General features: G+C 44.8%; 1 protein-coding gene across 1 annotated transcript in view; it reads left to right on the forward strand.

Annotated features, from left to right (window-relative positions):
• Positions 1 to 16,374, forward strand: part of COL20A1 (collagen type XX alpha 1 chain) — a 210,074-nt gene that overhangs the window by 22,823 nt on the left and 170,877 nt on the right. The window contains exons 8-12 of the mRNA XM_070941127.1: positions 788 to 907; positions 2,098 to 2,262; positions 6,613 to 6,768; positions 9,258 to 9,430; positions 11,099 to 11,228. Coding sequence (XP_070797228.1) covers positions 788 to 907; positions 2,098 to 2,262; positions 6,613 to 6,768; positions 9,258 to 9,430; positions 11,099 to 11,228 — 744 coding nt within the window. The remainder of the gene's footprint in view (positions 1 to 787; positions 908 to 2,097; positions 2,263 to 6,612; positions 6,769 to 9,257; positions 9,431 to 11,098; positions 11,229 to 16,374) is intronic.

Raw genomic sequence — 16,374 nt, forward strand, 5'->3', positions numbered from 1 at the left:
ACTTGGGAACATGTCGACATGAAGCTCCTAATCAATAACTGGATTTCTTTTGAAGCTTGACTCATGATTTAATTAGGGCATCCCTGACACTCTTGTTGCTGTTTTACATCCTCCACATGATGGCCCATCTTCCTTTCTTTCTTTCTTTCTTTCTTTCTTTCTTTCTTTCTTTCTTCCTTCCTTCCTTCCTTCCTTCCTTCCTTCCTTCCTTCCTTCCTTCCTTCCTTCCTCCCTCCCTCCCTCCCTTCTTTCTTTCTCTTTCTTTCTTTCTTTCTTTCTTTCTTTCTTTCTTTCTTTCTTTCTTTCTTTCTAAAATAATTTTATTGAAATGTTTACTAAAATTTCAATTCAGAAAAAGGGAAAGAAAAAGGCAGAAAGTGCATGCAAAAGGAAAAAATGTTATTTTATTGACATTTTAATCAATAGAGAAAAACTAAACTGGAAAGAAGAGTGCACACACAAAAAGGAGTAAAATAGAAGAAAGTTTTCTTTTTTAAAAAAGTAATTGTATTGATATTTTTAATAAATTAAAAACTAATATAAACTAATATAAAAGGAAAGGTGTAGGAAAAAATGCAGGGAAAAAAAAGGAAAACAAGAATTTTAAAAATAATTTTATTGGTTTTTATTTTTAACAAACATAGCAAAAAATTAATATAAACTACACTTAAAAAAAAATGAAAACGGCAGAAATTGCAGCAAAATGAAAAAAAAGAAAGAAGTAGAAAAAAGCGTGGAAAACCCCCCAGTTTTCTTTCTGACTTCTTCTCCTTGTCGTTTCTTTCAGGCTTGTCCCAGTACAGCAGCGACCCACGGACGGAATGGGACCTGAATACATATTCCACCTGGGAGCAGGTGTCCGAAGCCATTCGGAATTTGCGCTACAAGGGAGGGAACACTTTCACAGGTAAATTGATTACCTGAGCTCTCTGGAGGTGGTAGGTAAACTTTCCCCATGGTGGGGTGGGGGAGAAGGAGGATGTTGTGGCCCGTCAGTGGCCTGTGCAGCTAATAGCTGATTCTGACAGCGAGGAGGCTGGTGTGGTGCTTTGTTTTGGGCCTAGGAGGCCTCCCTGAAGCCTCCTGGGAGTGAAAACGGGCCGTGGGGGGTATGGTGTGTGCCCCCACATCCCATTTTGGGTCTAGGAGGCTTTCCTGCACTTACCTGGGAGCCAAAATGGGGCACATGGGGACTCCTAGAAAGGGTGGGGATGGGTGGTGCCAGCCAGCAATTTCACTACCGGTTCGCCAGAACTGGCCCGAACAGGCTGAATCCCACCACTGCCTGGGACACTGCAACCGTCATAAATGTGTGTCAGTTGTCAATCATCCGAATGTAAATCACCTGGCCATGAGGATGCTGCAACGGTCATAAGGGTGAAAAATGGTCCTAAGTCACTTTTTTCAGTGCCGTTGTAACTTCAAACGGTCACTAAATGAACTATTGTAAATCGAGGACTACCTGTATTTGTAACTGTTGCAGTGTCCCAGAATCACGTGTTCGCCTTTGGCGACCTTCTGATGAGCAAAGCCAATGGGGAAAGCCAGATTCACTTAACAACCGTGTTACTGACATAACAACTTGCAGCGATTCACTTAAAGTTAGCCTGGCCTAACTTTCCCTTTATATTGCTTTTTGATTTTATTTAAACTGGGATGTCTTGAATTATCTAGGACCAGAATGTTTAGTATATTTTAATTGGTTTTTTATTATTAACGTTTGTATTACATGTATTTTTATCGTTCGCTGTTCACCGCCCTGAGTCCCTTAGGAATAGGGCGGTATATAAATTTAATAAATAAATAAATAAATAAATATAAACAACTGTGGCAAGAAAGCTCGTCAAATGGGGCAAAACTCATTTAACAAATGTCTTGCTTAGCAGCATAAATTTTGCGTTCGGTTGAGGTCGTAAATCGAGGACTCACCTGTAAAACATTTTGCAATGTTTGTCACCCTTTACAGAAAGAAACAGGGTGGTGAAAAACCACTTTCGCCCAGATTTAAGAAAAGGGAGAAATCAGGACCTGAATTACATCTCATTCCTTTTCTTCTAACTATAATTTCTTCCTTCCCTCTTTTTTTCTCCATCCAAGGATTGGCGCTTACTCACGTCCTAGAGCATAATCTGAAGGAAGACGTGGGCATGAGGCCTGAAGCTTCTAAACTCCTCATCCTTTTGACCGATGGCAAATCTCAGGATGATGCCAGCCCACCTGCCCAGACCTTGAAGAATATGGGAATCAAGATATTCGCTGTAGGTGAGTCCCCCAGACCAGTGGTGGGTTCTAACCGGCTTTACTACCAGTTCTCTTCGTGCATGTGCTTTGTAAACTTGCGCTCTGCGCAACTGTGTTGGGAATCTGCCCAGCTGAGGTGTGGCAATCCACTCTGCCGCACCTCTGCCCACTCAGCTGGGCTAAAAAAGAAGAAATGAAAGGTAAGAATAACACGAGGGCGGGTGGGAGGGCCCAGCTCCCGGACAAAGAGAACCGGTTCTGTGATGTCAGATCGTCACCGCTACTGGCTCAGCCGAACCGGGCTGAACCGGGAGGAACCCACCACTGCCCCAGACCCAAGTCAGCATGGGGAATTCTGGGAATTGAAGACCACTCCTCTTCACTGCTTCAAAACCCTCCAAAACTCATGTCTCATGCCAATACCTGATCCGACCACGAGATGGCGCTGCCTCCCTACGCAAGCTGAAATCTTTTGCAAACTAAACAGTTATTTCTATTCCAAGAGCCTTTCTCCAGTCTGGTGCTAAGAAATAGTTTGGACTACAAGTTCCATTATCCCTGGCTGCTTTGGCTATGATGAATGTTGACTGGACTGATGTGAACTGTAGTCCCTTGTATCTGAAAGGCTCCTGGATAGGAATAAATATTGAGGGGCTTCACATGCGTCGAATCTACTAAATGACATCGAAGTAGGGTTTTGTGTTAGATTTATGCAATTCTGCTGGACTGAGCTGAAATGTAGTGGGGTTGTGTATGGGTAGGGTTGTGATGGCGAACCTATGGCACTTGTGCCAGGGGTGGGTTCTAAATTTATTTTACTACCGGTTCTGTGGGCGTGGCTTATTTTGTGGGCGTGGCTTGATGGTCATGTGACAATTCTTTAGGATTTAGCAGAGCTACTGGTCTACCAGGCTTTTAACTGCTTGCAGAGCTGTACCAATCTACCCATTTATTTTTGCAGGCACTGATCTACTCATATATTTTTGCAGGCACCGGTCTACCCATTTATTTTTGCAGGCACCGGTCTACTCATTTGTTTTCTTTTAACACTGATCAGCTGTAGGGCAGCCTTTTGAAGCCCCGCGGCAAGAGTTTAAACAGTTTTTTTCCTTCTAGCCATCAGCTGGGGCTCAGGAGGCAGCAATAGATTGGGGGTGGGGCCAAATAAAAGGTAAGAATAACGCGGGGTGGGTGGGGGCGGGGACGGGGTAGAACCGGTTTGGTGACGTCATATCGTCACTGCTACCGGCTCGGCGGAACCGGGCAGAATCCACCACTGACGTGTGCCACAGGTGGCATGTAGAGCCCTCTCTGTGGGCATGCCCACTGTTGCCCCAGCTCAGCTCCACTGCGAATGTGCGCGCGCCTCCCGCTGGCCAGCTGGTCTTTGGGTCTCTGCTGTGCATGCATGGGGGGCACATGCGGGGGACTCATGTGCGCAAGCACAGGGGCTGGGGCGCATACGCGGGGGGACTCGCATTGGATTTTGGGGGTTCGCATATGCATGCACCCCTGCACCACATTTTGAGCCTGGAAGGCCTCCTGCACCAACCTGGGAGCCAAAACGGGGTGGGGGGACACCATGCAAGGGCCCCCGCGCCCCATTTTGGGCCTGGAAAGCCTCTTGCACCAACCTGGAAGCCAAAACGGGATGTGAGGGGGCCGGAGCACATGCGCAGTGGACGCATGCACATGTGTGGGGCGGGGGGCATGTTCAGGGAGGCACTTGCATTGCATTTGGGGGGTTTGGGCACACATGCGTGCATTCGCATGCGCACACGCGCGCTTTGGGCACTCAGCACCAAAAAGGTTAACCATCAGTGGGGTAGGGCAGAGGTGGGCAACTATGGCCCTTTTATGACTTGTGGACTTCAATTCCCAGCATTCCTGAGCTAACATGGCTGGCTCAGGAATTCTGGGAGTTGAAGTCCACAAGTCATAAAAGGGCCATAGTTGCCCACCCCTGGGGTAGGGGAATCCTTCATGGCAGGTTTTTTGATTCAGGCTATCCCATTGTGCCACCATAGAGTTTGTTAGTCGGGACACAACATGCTATGAAAGGCAGGAGCTGTGCTTTGTTAGCCTATGTTTAAATCAGAGGTGGTATACAGCTGGTTCAGACCGGTTCGCCTGAACCGGTAGCCGAAATTGTGGGTGGGGCCTCTCACCCGCCCACCTGTCCCAGCTCTATGCCATCCTATTTAGGTACGTTTTTGAGGCTGGGCGTATGTGCGGAAGGCAGGCGTGTGAGCGAACTGGGCACGCATGCGCATGAAACAAGCGTGTGTGTGCACGGTGAACCTGTAGTAAGATAATCTGAAACCGACGGCTGGTTTAAATGTGTTGTTCGTGGGGAAGTCACCCAAACAGTGCCACCCATAATTAAGAGGGGTAATTCTCGGAGAATTCTGTAGCACAAAATATCTCTAGGGAAAAGAGCTCTAAAGGAGGCTGAAGAGAAGGAGAGGAGAAGGGGTGGGGGAGAAGGGAGGAGGAGAAGACAAAGAGGAAAGAGAAGAGGAAAGGAGAAGAGGAAAGATAAGGAGGAGAAGGAGAGAAAGATGGAGAAGTAGAAGGAGGGGACAAAGCGGAGAAGAGGAGAAAGGAGAAAGATGGAGAAGAAAGAGGAAGAGAAGGAAGGAAGATGGAGATAGGGAGGAAGAGGAGAAGGAGGACAGAAGGAAGGAGAAGTGAAGACAAAGGAGAAAAAGAAGGAGAAGGAGGAATTGAAGGGGAGATGGAGAAGCAAAGGGAGACAGGGATGAGGAGGAGGGGGGGAGGGGAAGGACCAGGAGAAGGGGAGGAGGAGGAAAAGGAAGGGAGATGGAGAAGGGGAGAAGGAATAGAAAAGAGAAGGATGAGAAGGAATTGAACAAAGTGGAATAGCAGCTAAATACACTGGACAAGAATGTTATTTTATTTGCAAAAAAATAAAAAATAAAATCCAAAGAGAGAAGATAGGGATCAAATGGAGAGCCAGTCTAGTAAAAGCATGGCTGGTAGGATGATTTGAGGGGTCCTTGGTGCTCTCTGAGCTTACTTGTTTTCTTGTAGATGTTGCATTACGCAAACTAGGGTAACATCATCACGAAATGGTTGGATGGTTCCAATAGATGGTTGATTGGAACCCCAAATCAGGGTATTCCTTACAGTAATCATTTGGGCAATTTACTGGTGGATATTATTCTTGCCAAACGCTCCACAGAAAAGTGGTAAAAAGCAGCATACGTGAAAGGAGGTAGGCCAGGGATCTGCATCCTTAAACAGTCTGTTGTGGCCTGCCAGCGGCCTGCACAGATCGTGGCTGATCCCGATGACGAGGAGGTTGGTGTGGGGTCACGCCAGCACCCTGCGCAGCCGGCGCTCGTGTCAGACAGCGAGGAGGCTGAAGAGGATGTGGTGCCAGAGGCAGAGACTCAGCCAGGGCCTTCAGAACCTCCAGAGGCTCCTTCAAGTGGAGAGAGTGAATTGGAGGATGCTTGAGCACGCAGGGCTACCAAAAGGCAGGAGTGGCTACTCAGGAGGAGGAGGTCTCCTCGAGAGTAAGGTTTGAGGATAATTGGCCACTCCCTTAGCCTATTTAAGTCGCACGCAGTTAGTAATTTCTTGCTGGCAACAACGTGTAATTATTACAGAGCATTTTGGAGAGTGAGTGTCTTATCATATTTTGTTTTCTGGGCTGGTTGCCAATCTTTGCCGGACTTTGTTTATTCTTGGTACGTTATAACTTTGATAAGGACCGTTGGTGTGTGTCACAATCCTTGGGAATCCGGAGCTGGGGCAGAACACAGTCAAAGAGCCGTTTGGACCCATTTCCCACAGAAAAGAAAACAGCGGGAGCCACAAAATCCTTCCCGTGCCTGACTATTTCTTGAGTGGCCACAAAACTAGCATACGTGATTGAATTAAACGTTCTGTTTTCTTCTGAAACTTTTTTTTTCTTGGATTTATCCATGGTTGGCCTACCGGGAGTTGAAAAGCTCAATAAATTGCATGCCGGCAGGTGTCGCACATTGGCGGTTGTGACGCATATTTTGAGTGACAGGGAGCTGCAGCAGAGGGGTGAAAGAGCCACATGTGGCTCCAGAGCCGCAGGTTGCTGACCCCTGAGGTAGGCCAAACAGGCAAGATGGCCGTTGCAACCCCCATCTTGCCTTTTTGACAGCAGATGCTGCTGGTGGCAAGACTCAGCGTTCATTCCCAGAGCTGAAGAAACTTGAAGAAGCTTCTTGGAGGAAAAGCGAAACATCTTGAAGCAAAAATGAAGAAATCACAGTTGCCTTTTGGAAAAGCACCTTTGCGACAACCACGATCTGGATGATTGAGAATCTCCGTACTTCCAGGTCCTCACGTTTCCTTTTTTTGTTTTAGGGGTGAAAAATGCCGATGAAACAGAGCTGCGCCAAGTGGCCTCCGAACCCCTCGAGATGACCGTCTACAATGTGGTGGATTTTCCTCTGCTTCGTTCTCTGGTCAGCCAACTCACGTGGCTCTTATGCGCTTGGATCAAGGACCAGAAGAATATAGGTGATACCAATAAAGGAGAATATTTGTAGATCAGGGTTGAACCGTGGGGACCTCGCTGCTCTCTGAACTTGGTGGTTTTCTTGCAGACGTTTCATTACCCAACTAGCTAACATCATCAGTGTTAGATGAGTAGATGATGTTACCTAATTTGGGCAGTGAAACGCCTGTAAGAAAACCACCAAGTTCAGAGAACACAAAGGGCCTCCCTGATTGTAGGTGAGGCTGACCCCGTTTCTTTAACATCATTGCCTGCCTGAATTTAGAGTTCACCCCTGCTGAGTCACTCAACTGGCCCCAGAGGCACCAGAAGGGAGGTCAAAAATAGTCAAGATGGTGGATGGAGCTATGATGATGCATATAAAAAGGGGTGGGGCTTAGCCATGCATTTACAAACCTCTCCATCCCAAGAACATCCTGTCGGTGTCAGGGTTCCGACCGATGCTCTAATAAAATCAGGAGCCTCAAACAAAGTTTCAAGAAAAATCCAGCTGTTTATTAGGAGCACCATGTGACCAAGTGAAGCCAGCTCTAACTTCACTTGGTTCGCACCATGCCTCTGACCCTGTTTCCCCCACCCCCATGGTGTGTCATCAGTCACATTCCCCAACGAAGCAAATTCACGGGTCATAAAAGTCACTCCCTCTGGCCGTTGTGGGTCTCTGTGGAGATGGCCTTGACTTTGGCCGGCTAGGATGTATTTTGTTTTGACTGAGGTGTGAATTCCTCGATGCAGTTGCGAGGCAAGATTCCTCATTCCCCTGCCTATGACAGCTGAGGAGCAGGTCAGGAAAGCTTTGCGAGTTGACAGTCGGCCTCTTACGCAGAAATACAATCCGCATCTTTTTAATATTTAGATACTTTAGGGATGAATGTGGTTTTTCATAGCCATATCATTTTTTTTTCAACAATAAGATTCATCCCTCTGAGAAAACTTCATTTCCTGCACCAAAATGGGAATCGTTTTGCATTTTGCAGCCTACGAGATAAGAGGAGATGTGAATCAAATTCTACCGCGAAGAGAGAAAATAAAGAAAGCTCATCGTTTACATTAAGTTGTTTTTCATTGGGAAAAACGATGTCATTCTTAACCAATATTTTAGCCTCACTTCAAGCTGTGAATAGGTATTTATTCATAGCCCTAACAGTAAACAGATTCAGCCACCTTGCTTTACCGCTTCGATTTTTTTTAATGTATGTTAGATTTTTTTTCTTCCTACTGTTTTAATCTCTGACTAAGACCTTGGCTTTGAACAGCCTAATTTGTCAATTCATCTAATTGGCTTTACCTTAGGCATATCCAGAATGTTTTGAACCACTTCGAATTAAAAATGCCTTGCTCTAAGTGTCAAATCTTTTTTTATGAGTTCACTTCAACCATTTGTGCGTTCTATCAAGCTTGAAATAGTTTAAACATTCCCAAAAATGGCCCAAGGAATCCACTGTACATGGAGAAAGACAGTTTAGAACAGGAGAAAACAATTTCAGACTTGAAAGAATATATTTCATATCCAGGGCAAAACGGTTTTTTTTTTTTTGGATTCGCTTTGACGTAACGGAATAACAGAGTTGGACTTCTAGTCCAAATCATTTCAGACACCGTCTCTTCTTGAAAGCCTCCAGTGATGGATCACCCACGACTTCTGGAGGCAAGTTGTCCCACTGGTTAATTGTACTAACTGTTCAAGAAATTTCTCCTTAGTTCTAGGTTGCTTCTCTCCCTGAATAGTTTCCATCTGTTGCTTCTTGTCCTGCCTTCAGGTGCTTTGGAGAATAGGCTGACTCCCTCTTCTTTGGGGCAGCCCCTTAGATATTGGAAGACTGCTATCATGTCACTCCTAGTCCTTCTTTTCAATAGACTAGACCAGGGATGGGCAATGGTGGCTCTTTTACAACCTGTGGACTTCAACTCCCAGAATCCCTGAGACAGCCAAGCTGTCTCAGGAATTCTGGGAGTTGAAGTCCACAGGTTGTAAAAGAGCCACCATTGCTCACCCCTGAACTAGACATACCCAACCATAGAGTATGACGATAGAGTACAAGTGAACAGATAAGTTGAGCAAAACAAATGTGAAGTTTCCGAAAGATGCCCTAATTAATTCATGAGCCATGAGCCGAACTTCAAAAGAAATACAGTCATTTATTAGGAGCACCATTTCGGCAATATTCGGATGCAGTTAGAACTAATCCCACGTAGATTTACGTTCCCCTATGACCCTGTCTCTCCCCTCCTCTCTGGCCATGTCATAAATCACATTCTCCAATTAACCACTTTGGCTGGCTGTGAAATCCAATACCCTCCTTCTGATTGCGGTCAGGAAGAATGTATGGAATGCACTTCAGTTAGGGAAATCAATCAACTCTATCAGTTCTCCCTCCCTCCTGCTCATGGCAACTTGAAAGCTTTGCAAGTTGACAACGAACACGTAAGTGAATGAATCCAGTTTTCCCCAAACCTAAATAACATGGTACCCATTGCTTGGATGTTGCAGGGGATCCATTGAAAACCATGCCAGCGAAATCCGGGGTCCACTTAAGTCCAACCAATCTCCTATTAAAAGAAGTTACTTCCAGAAGTATGCACCTCATCTGGAACTCACCACTCATAACACCCCAGAGATACAGAGTGGTCTATTATCCTTCCCGAGGTGGAATTCCCAAAGAGGTAGGTCTATCTTATGGTTGACATCTTAAGCTGACCCATCCAAATGGATACTGAATGATCGATCATGAGTGACCGAGATCAATTTCTTCCAGAATTATCTGTCCCTAACCAGGTTCTTTCAACATTTCTGTATTTTCATCCCCCTTGTTATGGGTAATCCTCTTCTTATGGGGTCCTTTGATGCTCTCTGAGCTTGGTTGTTTTTTTGCAGACTTTTCATGCTGGCACTGATGATGTTATCTAGTTTGGTAATGAAATGTTTACAAGTAAACCACCAAGATCAAAGAACACCAAGGACCTCACAGTCCTCCTCCTCCTCCCGATTCTCCTCCTTCTGATGCTCCTCCTCCCTCCTCCTCCTCCTCCCCTCCTCCTCCTCTTCCACACCACAAACAGCCCTCCCTTCTTGTACTGATGACGTTACCTAGTTTAATAATGAAACATCTGTAAGAAAACCTCCAAGCTCAGAGAGCATCAAGTTTAAATTTAAAGTTTATTGTCAACGTACGTATATATACACAGTTTACCCATACAACGAAAGTCACATAATACCCAGAGACCAAGCCCAACACACATGACAATCCCCACCCACACCCCCACTCACAAAAATTCCCCACCCCTAAACCACCCAAACATCCACACAACAGACCAAGTAATGCTGTCCAACAGCTCACCGATGGTGGCCCTTTAGTTCGTTGTTGAGTGCAATTATAGCTCTGGGATAAAAACTATTCAGAAGACGTGTGGTCCGAGGTTTACTTGTTCTATATCTTCTGCCAGAAGGCAACAGTCCAAAAAGATTGTTAGCAGGATGGGAAGAATCTCTGAGAAGGTTGTGCAACTTCTTCAAATGGCGAGATGCGAAGATGTCATCCAGGGCTGGTAGCTGGAGCCCGATGATCTTCTGGGCAGTTTTAATAATTCTCTGTAGAGCTTTTATGTCATTTTATATCAAGAACTCCATAGCTCAACCCTGAGCTACAAATATTCTCTTCTATTAATCCTTTTCTTGTTTTCCCTTCAAATTTTCACACCATTGTGGACTTCTCAAAGGAACCACAAGCAACATGTCCAAAATACAATAGTCTAAGCCTAGTTATTTGTACCTTGAATGAGAACTCTGGTTGACTTATTTTTATTTTTATTTTTATTTATTTTTATATGCCGCCCTTCTCCGGAGACTCAGGCGACTTACAATGCGTTAAGCAATAGCCTTCATACTTTTGTATATTTTTACAAAGTCAGCTTATTGCCCCCACAAACCGGGTCCTCATTTTACCCACCTTAGAAAGGATGGAAGGCTGAGTAGACCTTGAGCCTGGTGAGAATTGAACTCGCAGTAATTGCAGGCAGCTGGATGTTAAATGCTACCTTAGTAGGAGGCATTAGTTCTAGGATCCATTTTGTTTACTTTCTTCAATTCAATTTCAATTCAATTTCAATTTAATTCAATTTATATGCCGCCCCTCTCCGAAGACTCAGGGCAGCTCACAATACATTTAATAAAATTCTAATTCTTGTCTATCCATGTTATCCTCAGGCATCGTCTTCAGAATCAAAGCTATTTAAAAGTTAAATAATAATTTGTCGGCCCACCCCTACAAGGAGACTTGAGGACCTGGTTTTCACTTAGAGTGGTTGGGCTGCAATCTTCTTGTCTATTTTCAGGTTGTTCTGGACGGAGCCACGTCGAGTGTGGAGCTTCTTAATTTGACACCCCAGACGGAATATCTGGTTTCAGTCTTCCCTGTTTATGAGAATGCTGTGGGAGATGGTCTCAGAGGCATCAGTTCGACACGTAAGTCGTGGGGTCCCCCATGTCTTTACAATATCAAGCAGAAACAAAAACGAAACACAATTCCAGCTGCATCAACAGAGGGATAGTATCAGGATCATTAAGAGCCGTGGTGGCGCAGTGGGTGGAATGCAGTATTGCAGGCTAATTATTGCCAGCAGTTCGATTCTGACCAGTTCAAGGTTGACTCTGCCTTCCATCCTTCCGAGGTCTGTAAAATGAGGACCCAGATTGTTGGGGACAATAGGTTGACTCTGTAAAACTGCTTAGAGAGGGCTGTAAAGCACTGTGAAGCGGCATATAAGTCTAAGCGCTATTGCTATTGCTATTGCTATCATGAGAAGTGACAGTACTACTTTATACTGCGCTGGTAAGGCCACACTTGGAATACTGAGTCCAATTCTGGTCATCACAATAATAAAAAAAAGATGCTGAGAATAGAATAGAATTCTTTATTGGCCAAGTGTGATTGGACACACAAGGAATTTGTCTTTGGTGCATACGCTCTCGGAGTACATGAAAGAAAAGATACATTCGTCAGGAATCATAAGGTTCAACACTTAATGATAGTCATAGGGTACAAATAAGCAATTTTAAGGATACCAGCAACAAGGTTGTAGTCATACAGTCATAAGTGGGAGGTGATGGGTGATAGGAACGATGAGACTCTAGAAAGAGTGCAGGGAAGAGCAACAAAGATGATTGGGGTACAATGAACGATTGAGGGAATTAGTTATGCCTAGTCTAACGAAGAGAAGGACCAAGAGGTGATGAGATAGCTATCTTCCAGTACTTGAGGGGCTGTCACAGAGAAAGCACAGAGAAGCCTCCATCACTGGAGGTTTTCGAGAAGAGATTAGACAGCCATTTGTCTGAGATGGTATAGGGTCTCCTGTTTGGGCCAGGGGTTGGACTAGAAGACCTCTAAGATCCTTTGCAACTCTGTTATTCTGAATATACTACTTCAGTGTGTGTGGAGAGTCTCAGTCATTCAGGTCATGGTTGACCCAAAGATGCTTTTTCAAGAAGCAACTGGACTTTACCAGAAAGTCTGTTTGTTCCCATGCTGGCTAGGGAATTCTGGGAATTGAAGTCCACACATCTTAAAGTTGCCATGTTTGAAAAAATACTTCTCTGGGGTATATATACTCCTGTGACTCAGGTGCTGTTCTGTCCTCGTCTCACACAAACAGACAGCCGGTGGTTAAATAAACTGGCAGACAATCAATTCTTCCGATAAGATGCTTGGCAGCAACCCAGTAGCTGCTTGCCAAGAACTTTTACTCAATAAACAAAATACACACAGTCAAGGTTTGTCCAGTTCGTAAAATAAATCCAAGGCCGATAATGTTGTTTCCAAAGATGCAATGTGACTCGATAGTAGTTAGTTTTGTCCGTCACAGAATCTGAATGGCCACCTCACCCCCTTTTATACCCTGTGGGGTGTGGTCCAGTGACTCAGCCTAATCTCTGGCGCATCTTTTCTTCTGTTGCGCGCGCTTATCTCTGCGACGCTGCCAAGGATCCAGCCAAGACTCGTTACCGTCATCACTGTCCACCTGTGGCTGCGTGGACGTGCTTGGCCCCGGCCCTATCTCTTGCCCTTCGGCGGACACCGAAGGCATTGCCAGAGAGGAGGGTCCTGGAGAGGGAGGCCTTGCCAACTCCTCTCCTTCACTCTCGGAGTCCTCTCCTGCCGATGACACAGGCTCAGGTAACGGAGCCACAACAGGTGCCTTCAGAACTTTAACAAATCTTCCTCATAATAGAATACAGGTAGTCCTCAACTTACAACAGATCATTTAGTGACCATTTGAAGTTACAACGGCAGTGAAAAAAAGTATCTTATGACTCTTTTTCACACTTATGACCATTGCAGCATACCCGTGATCACGTGATCAGAATTCAAAGGCTTGGCAACTGACTCATATTTATGACGGTTGCAAGGTCTCTGAGTCATGCGATCACCTTTTGAGACCTTCCGACAAGCAAAGTCAATGGGGAAGCCAGATTCACTTAACAACCATGTTACTAATTTAACAACCTCGGTGATTCACTTAACAACGGTGTCAAGAAAGGTCGTAAAATGGGGCAAAATTCCCTTAACAAATGTCTCACTTAACAACAGAAATGTTGGGCTCCATTGCGGTCATAAGTCGAGGACTACCTATAATTTATGGTGCTATAAGGCTGCAACTCTCCTCCTTTTGAATTTCTCAGGAAGAAATGAATTGTTTTATGTAACTTATGATCTCGCAGACATGAGCCCAGATATACAGTACCTAGAAAAAAACCATTTTTATTATTACCGTTATTGTTGCAAAGGCCAGGCATCACTGATGGTGTAACTACGCCGACTTTGTTAAGCTGATTTTTATTTATTTTGAAAAGCGTACTTCGATCGGGGGATTTATTGTATTGTTGATCGGCTAAAGGCCACAATAAAAAATGCATTACTTCAAGAATTGGTGATTGATTTCTGGTATGAGCATCTTTGGCTCTGCGAGAGTCCAGGGCCAGGATTTGTTTACTGCATCGATTTAAAAAATAGTCTTCATTTTGAGATTTTTGCACATGGTTGGTTAACAGTCTGCTGAGTCGGCTGACTGTTGTTTCCAAATATTTCTTGCCCTGTCAAAAGAGAATTCTGTTTCTATTCCATTCTATTCCATTCCATTCCATTCCATTCCATTCCATTCCTTATTTCTATTCTATTCTATTCTATTCTATTCTATTCTATTCTATTCTATTCTATTCTATTCTATTCCATTCCATTCCATTCCATTCCATTCCATTCCATTCCATTCCTTATTTCTATTCTATTCTATTCTATTCTATTCTATTCTATTCTGTTCTGTTCTGTTCTGTTCCATTCCGTTCCATTCCATTCCTTATTTCTATTCTATTCTATTCTATTCTATTCTATTCTATTCTATTCTATTCTATTCTATTCTATTCTATTCTATTCTATTCTACTCTACTCTATTCTATTCCTGATTTTATGATTTTTTTTGCCCTTGTTGCTAAGGGAATCATTGTAGTTTATTTATTTATTTGGAAATTTTATATTGCCACTTACTCGTTCACGGCGACTCAGTGAAGTGAATCACATGGTCATTAAATGAATCTAGTTTCCTCCATTGGCTTTGCTTGTTGAAAGACAGTTGGGGAGGTCACATATGGCAGCCATCTGAACCCTGAATAGGACAAAGAACAAGAGGGTTGGAAGAGACCTTGGAGGTCTTCTAGTGAAGGTGGGCAAATGTGGCTTACAACCTGTGGACTTCAACTCCCAGAATTCCTGAGACAGCCGGGAGTTGAAGTCCACAGGCTGTAAAAGAGCCACATATGCCCACCCCAATCTAGTCTAACCTCCTCCCCATGGCAGGATCCTATAGCATTCTGGACAAATGACCTGGTTGGTTGTCAAGCCACCAAATATGGATCACGTGACCATGGGGCATTGTGCAATAGTGCGAGGACCGGCCACAAGTGCCATTGTAAACCTTGAGTGGTCACTAAACAAACTGTTGTAAAATTCACATTTTGCAAATCAGTTTTGATGGGGCCGTGCAGTTGAATCCTCTTTGCATTTTCTTATCTGCATAGAGCCTTTCCCAGCCATAATAACGTCTGTGGAAAAATGGGAGCATCATATTAGGTCATGTATATTTTGAAAATTAAGGGACCCAGTGGCTCAGGGGCTAGGACGCTGAGCTTGTCGATCGAAAGATCGGCAGTTCAGCGGTTTGAATCCCTAGTGCCGCGTAACGGGGTGAGCTCCCGTGACTTGTCCCAGCTTCTGCCAACCTAGCAGTTCGAAAGCACGTAAAAAAATGCAAGTAGAAAAATAGGGACCAACTTTGGTAGGAAGGGAACAGCGTTCCGTGCGCCTTTAGCATTGAGTCATGCCAGCCACATGACCACAGAGACGTCTTCGGACAGCGCTGGCTCTTTGGCTTTGAAACGGAGATGAGCACCGCCCCCTAGAGTCGGGAACAATTAGCACATATGTGTGAGGGGAACCTTTACCTTTATTTTGAAAATTATTCTGAAAAGCAGCTTTGGATGAGTTATGAGCAGAAACTTTCTCTTCTGCTCTTTAAAACAGCCCCCCCCCCCACCTTTTTTAAAGACTTCTACACGGTTAAAAAACACTTAGAAGTATTTGTTTTTTATTCAACAGAATTAGAAGGATGGAAAAGAAGAATGAACAGATCAATGAGTCTGAATGAAAAAAGGCAGAACATTTGTATTAAGTTTGGGGAAAGTTTAAGAAGGTGGGGAGGGGGGTTGTGCTCTCTGAACTTGGCTGTTTTCTGGTCGATGTTTCATTGCCCAACTAGGTAACATCATCAGTGCTAGAAGGAAATGGAGTTTGCAAAGTGAAAGAGGTGATGGAGGAGAAGGAGGACTGAGGGGTCCAGGACAGGGGTGGGATTGAAAAATTTTAGCAACTGGTTCTCTGCCCAGTTGCTGGGTGAGTATGGCCATGGGGGCGTGGCCTACTCGGCCTCCTGCACCATGGCGGGGGGAGGGGGGTGTTTTCACCCTCCCCAGGCTCCGGAGGCTTTTCTTGCTTCTCCAGGAGGGCAAAAATGGCCTCTCTCGGGCTCCAAAGGCCCTCCAGAAGCCGGAAACGGGTCCATTTCTGGACTTCCAGGAGACCCGTTCTTTGCCTTCCCAGAGCCTCTGCATGGGCCCATGGGCCCTGCCCTTCCTTGCATCCAAAACGGGCCACGGGGAGACTCCTGAGAGGAGTGGGGTGTGGGCAGGTGGGCCCAGCCAGTCCTTGCAACTACCAGTTCGGCGAACCAAATGTAAAATTAACATCTGGTTTACCCGAACTGGTCTGAACCGGCTGAATCCCACCACTGGTCCAGGAGGAGGAGCAGGACTGTGGGTGTCACTGCGTTTTTGTATTTATCAGCTGAGCTCATTATTTCTGGACTGTCAGACTTTCCGTAGCTTGCCAAAATTTCTTATGAGTAACTGATACTACGCATATCCACATTCTTTCACTTGCTTCTTTACTTTTTCTTTGTTCTCTTGCCAAGAAGTCCGACCACAGAGATGTAGTCAGTAGGAACTTTATCAAAATGTAACAATTTCAATATTTAGATAGTAAGATGTTTTTATTTTCTTCTTT

This window comes from Pituophis catenifer, unplaced genomic scaffold (genome assembly GCF_029215685.1).
Source record: "Pituophis catenifer annectens isolate HBS135680 unplaced genomic scaffold, rPitCat1.0.hap2 SCAF_3, whole genome shotgun sequence".
Lineage (NCBI taxonomy): Eukaryota > Metazoa > Chordata > Lepidosauria > Squamata > Colubridae > Pituophis > Pituophis catenifer.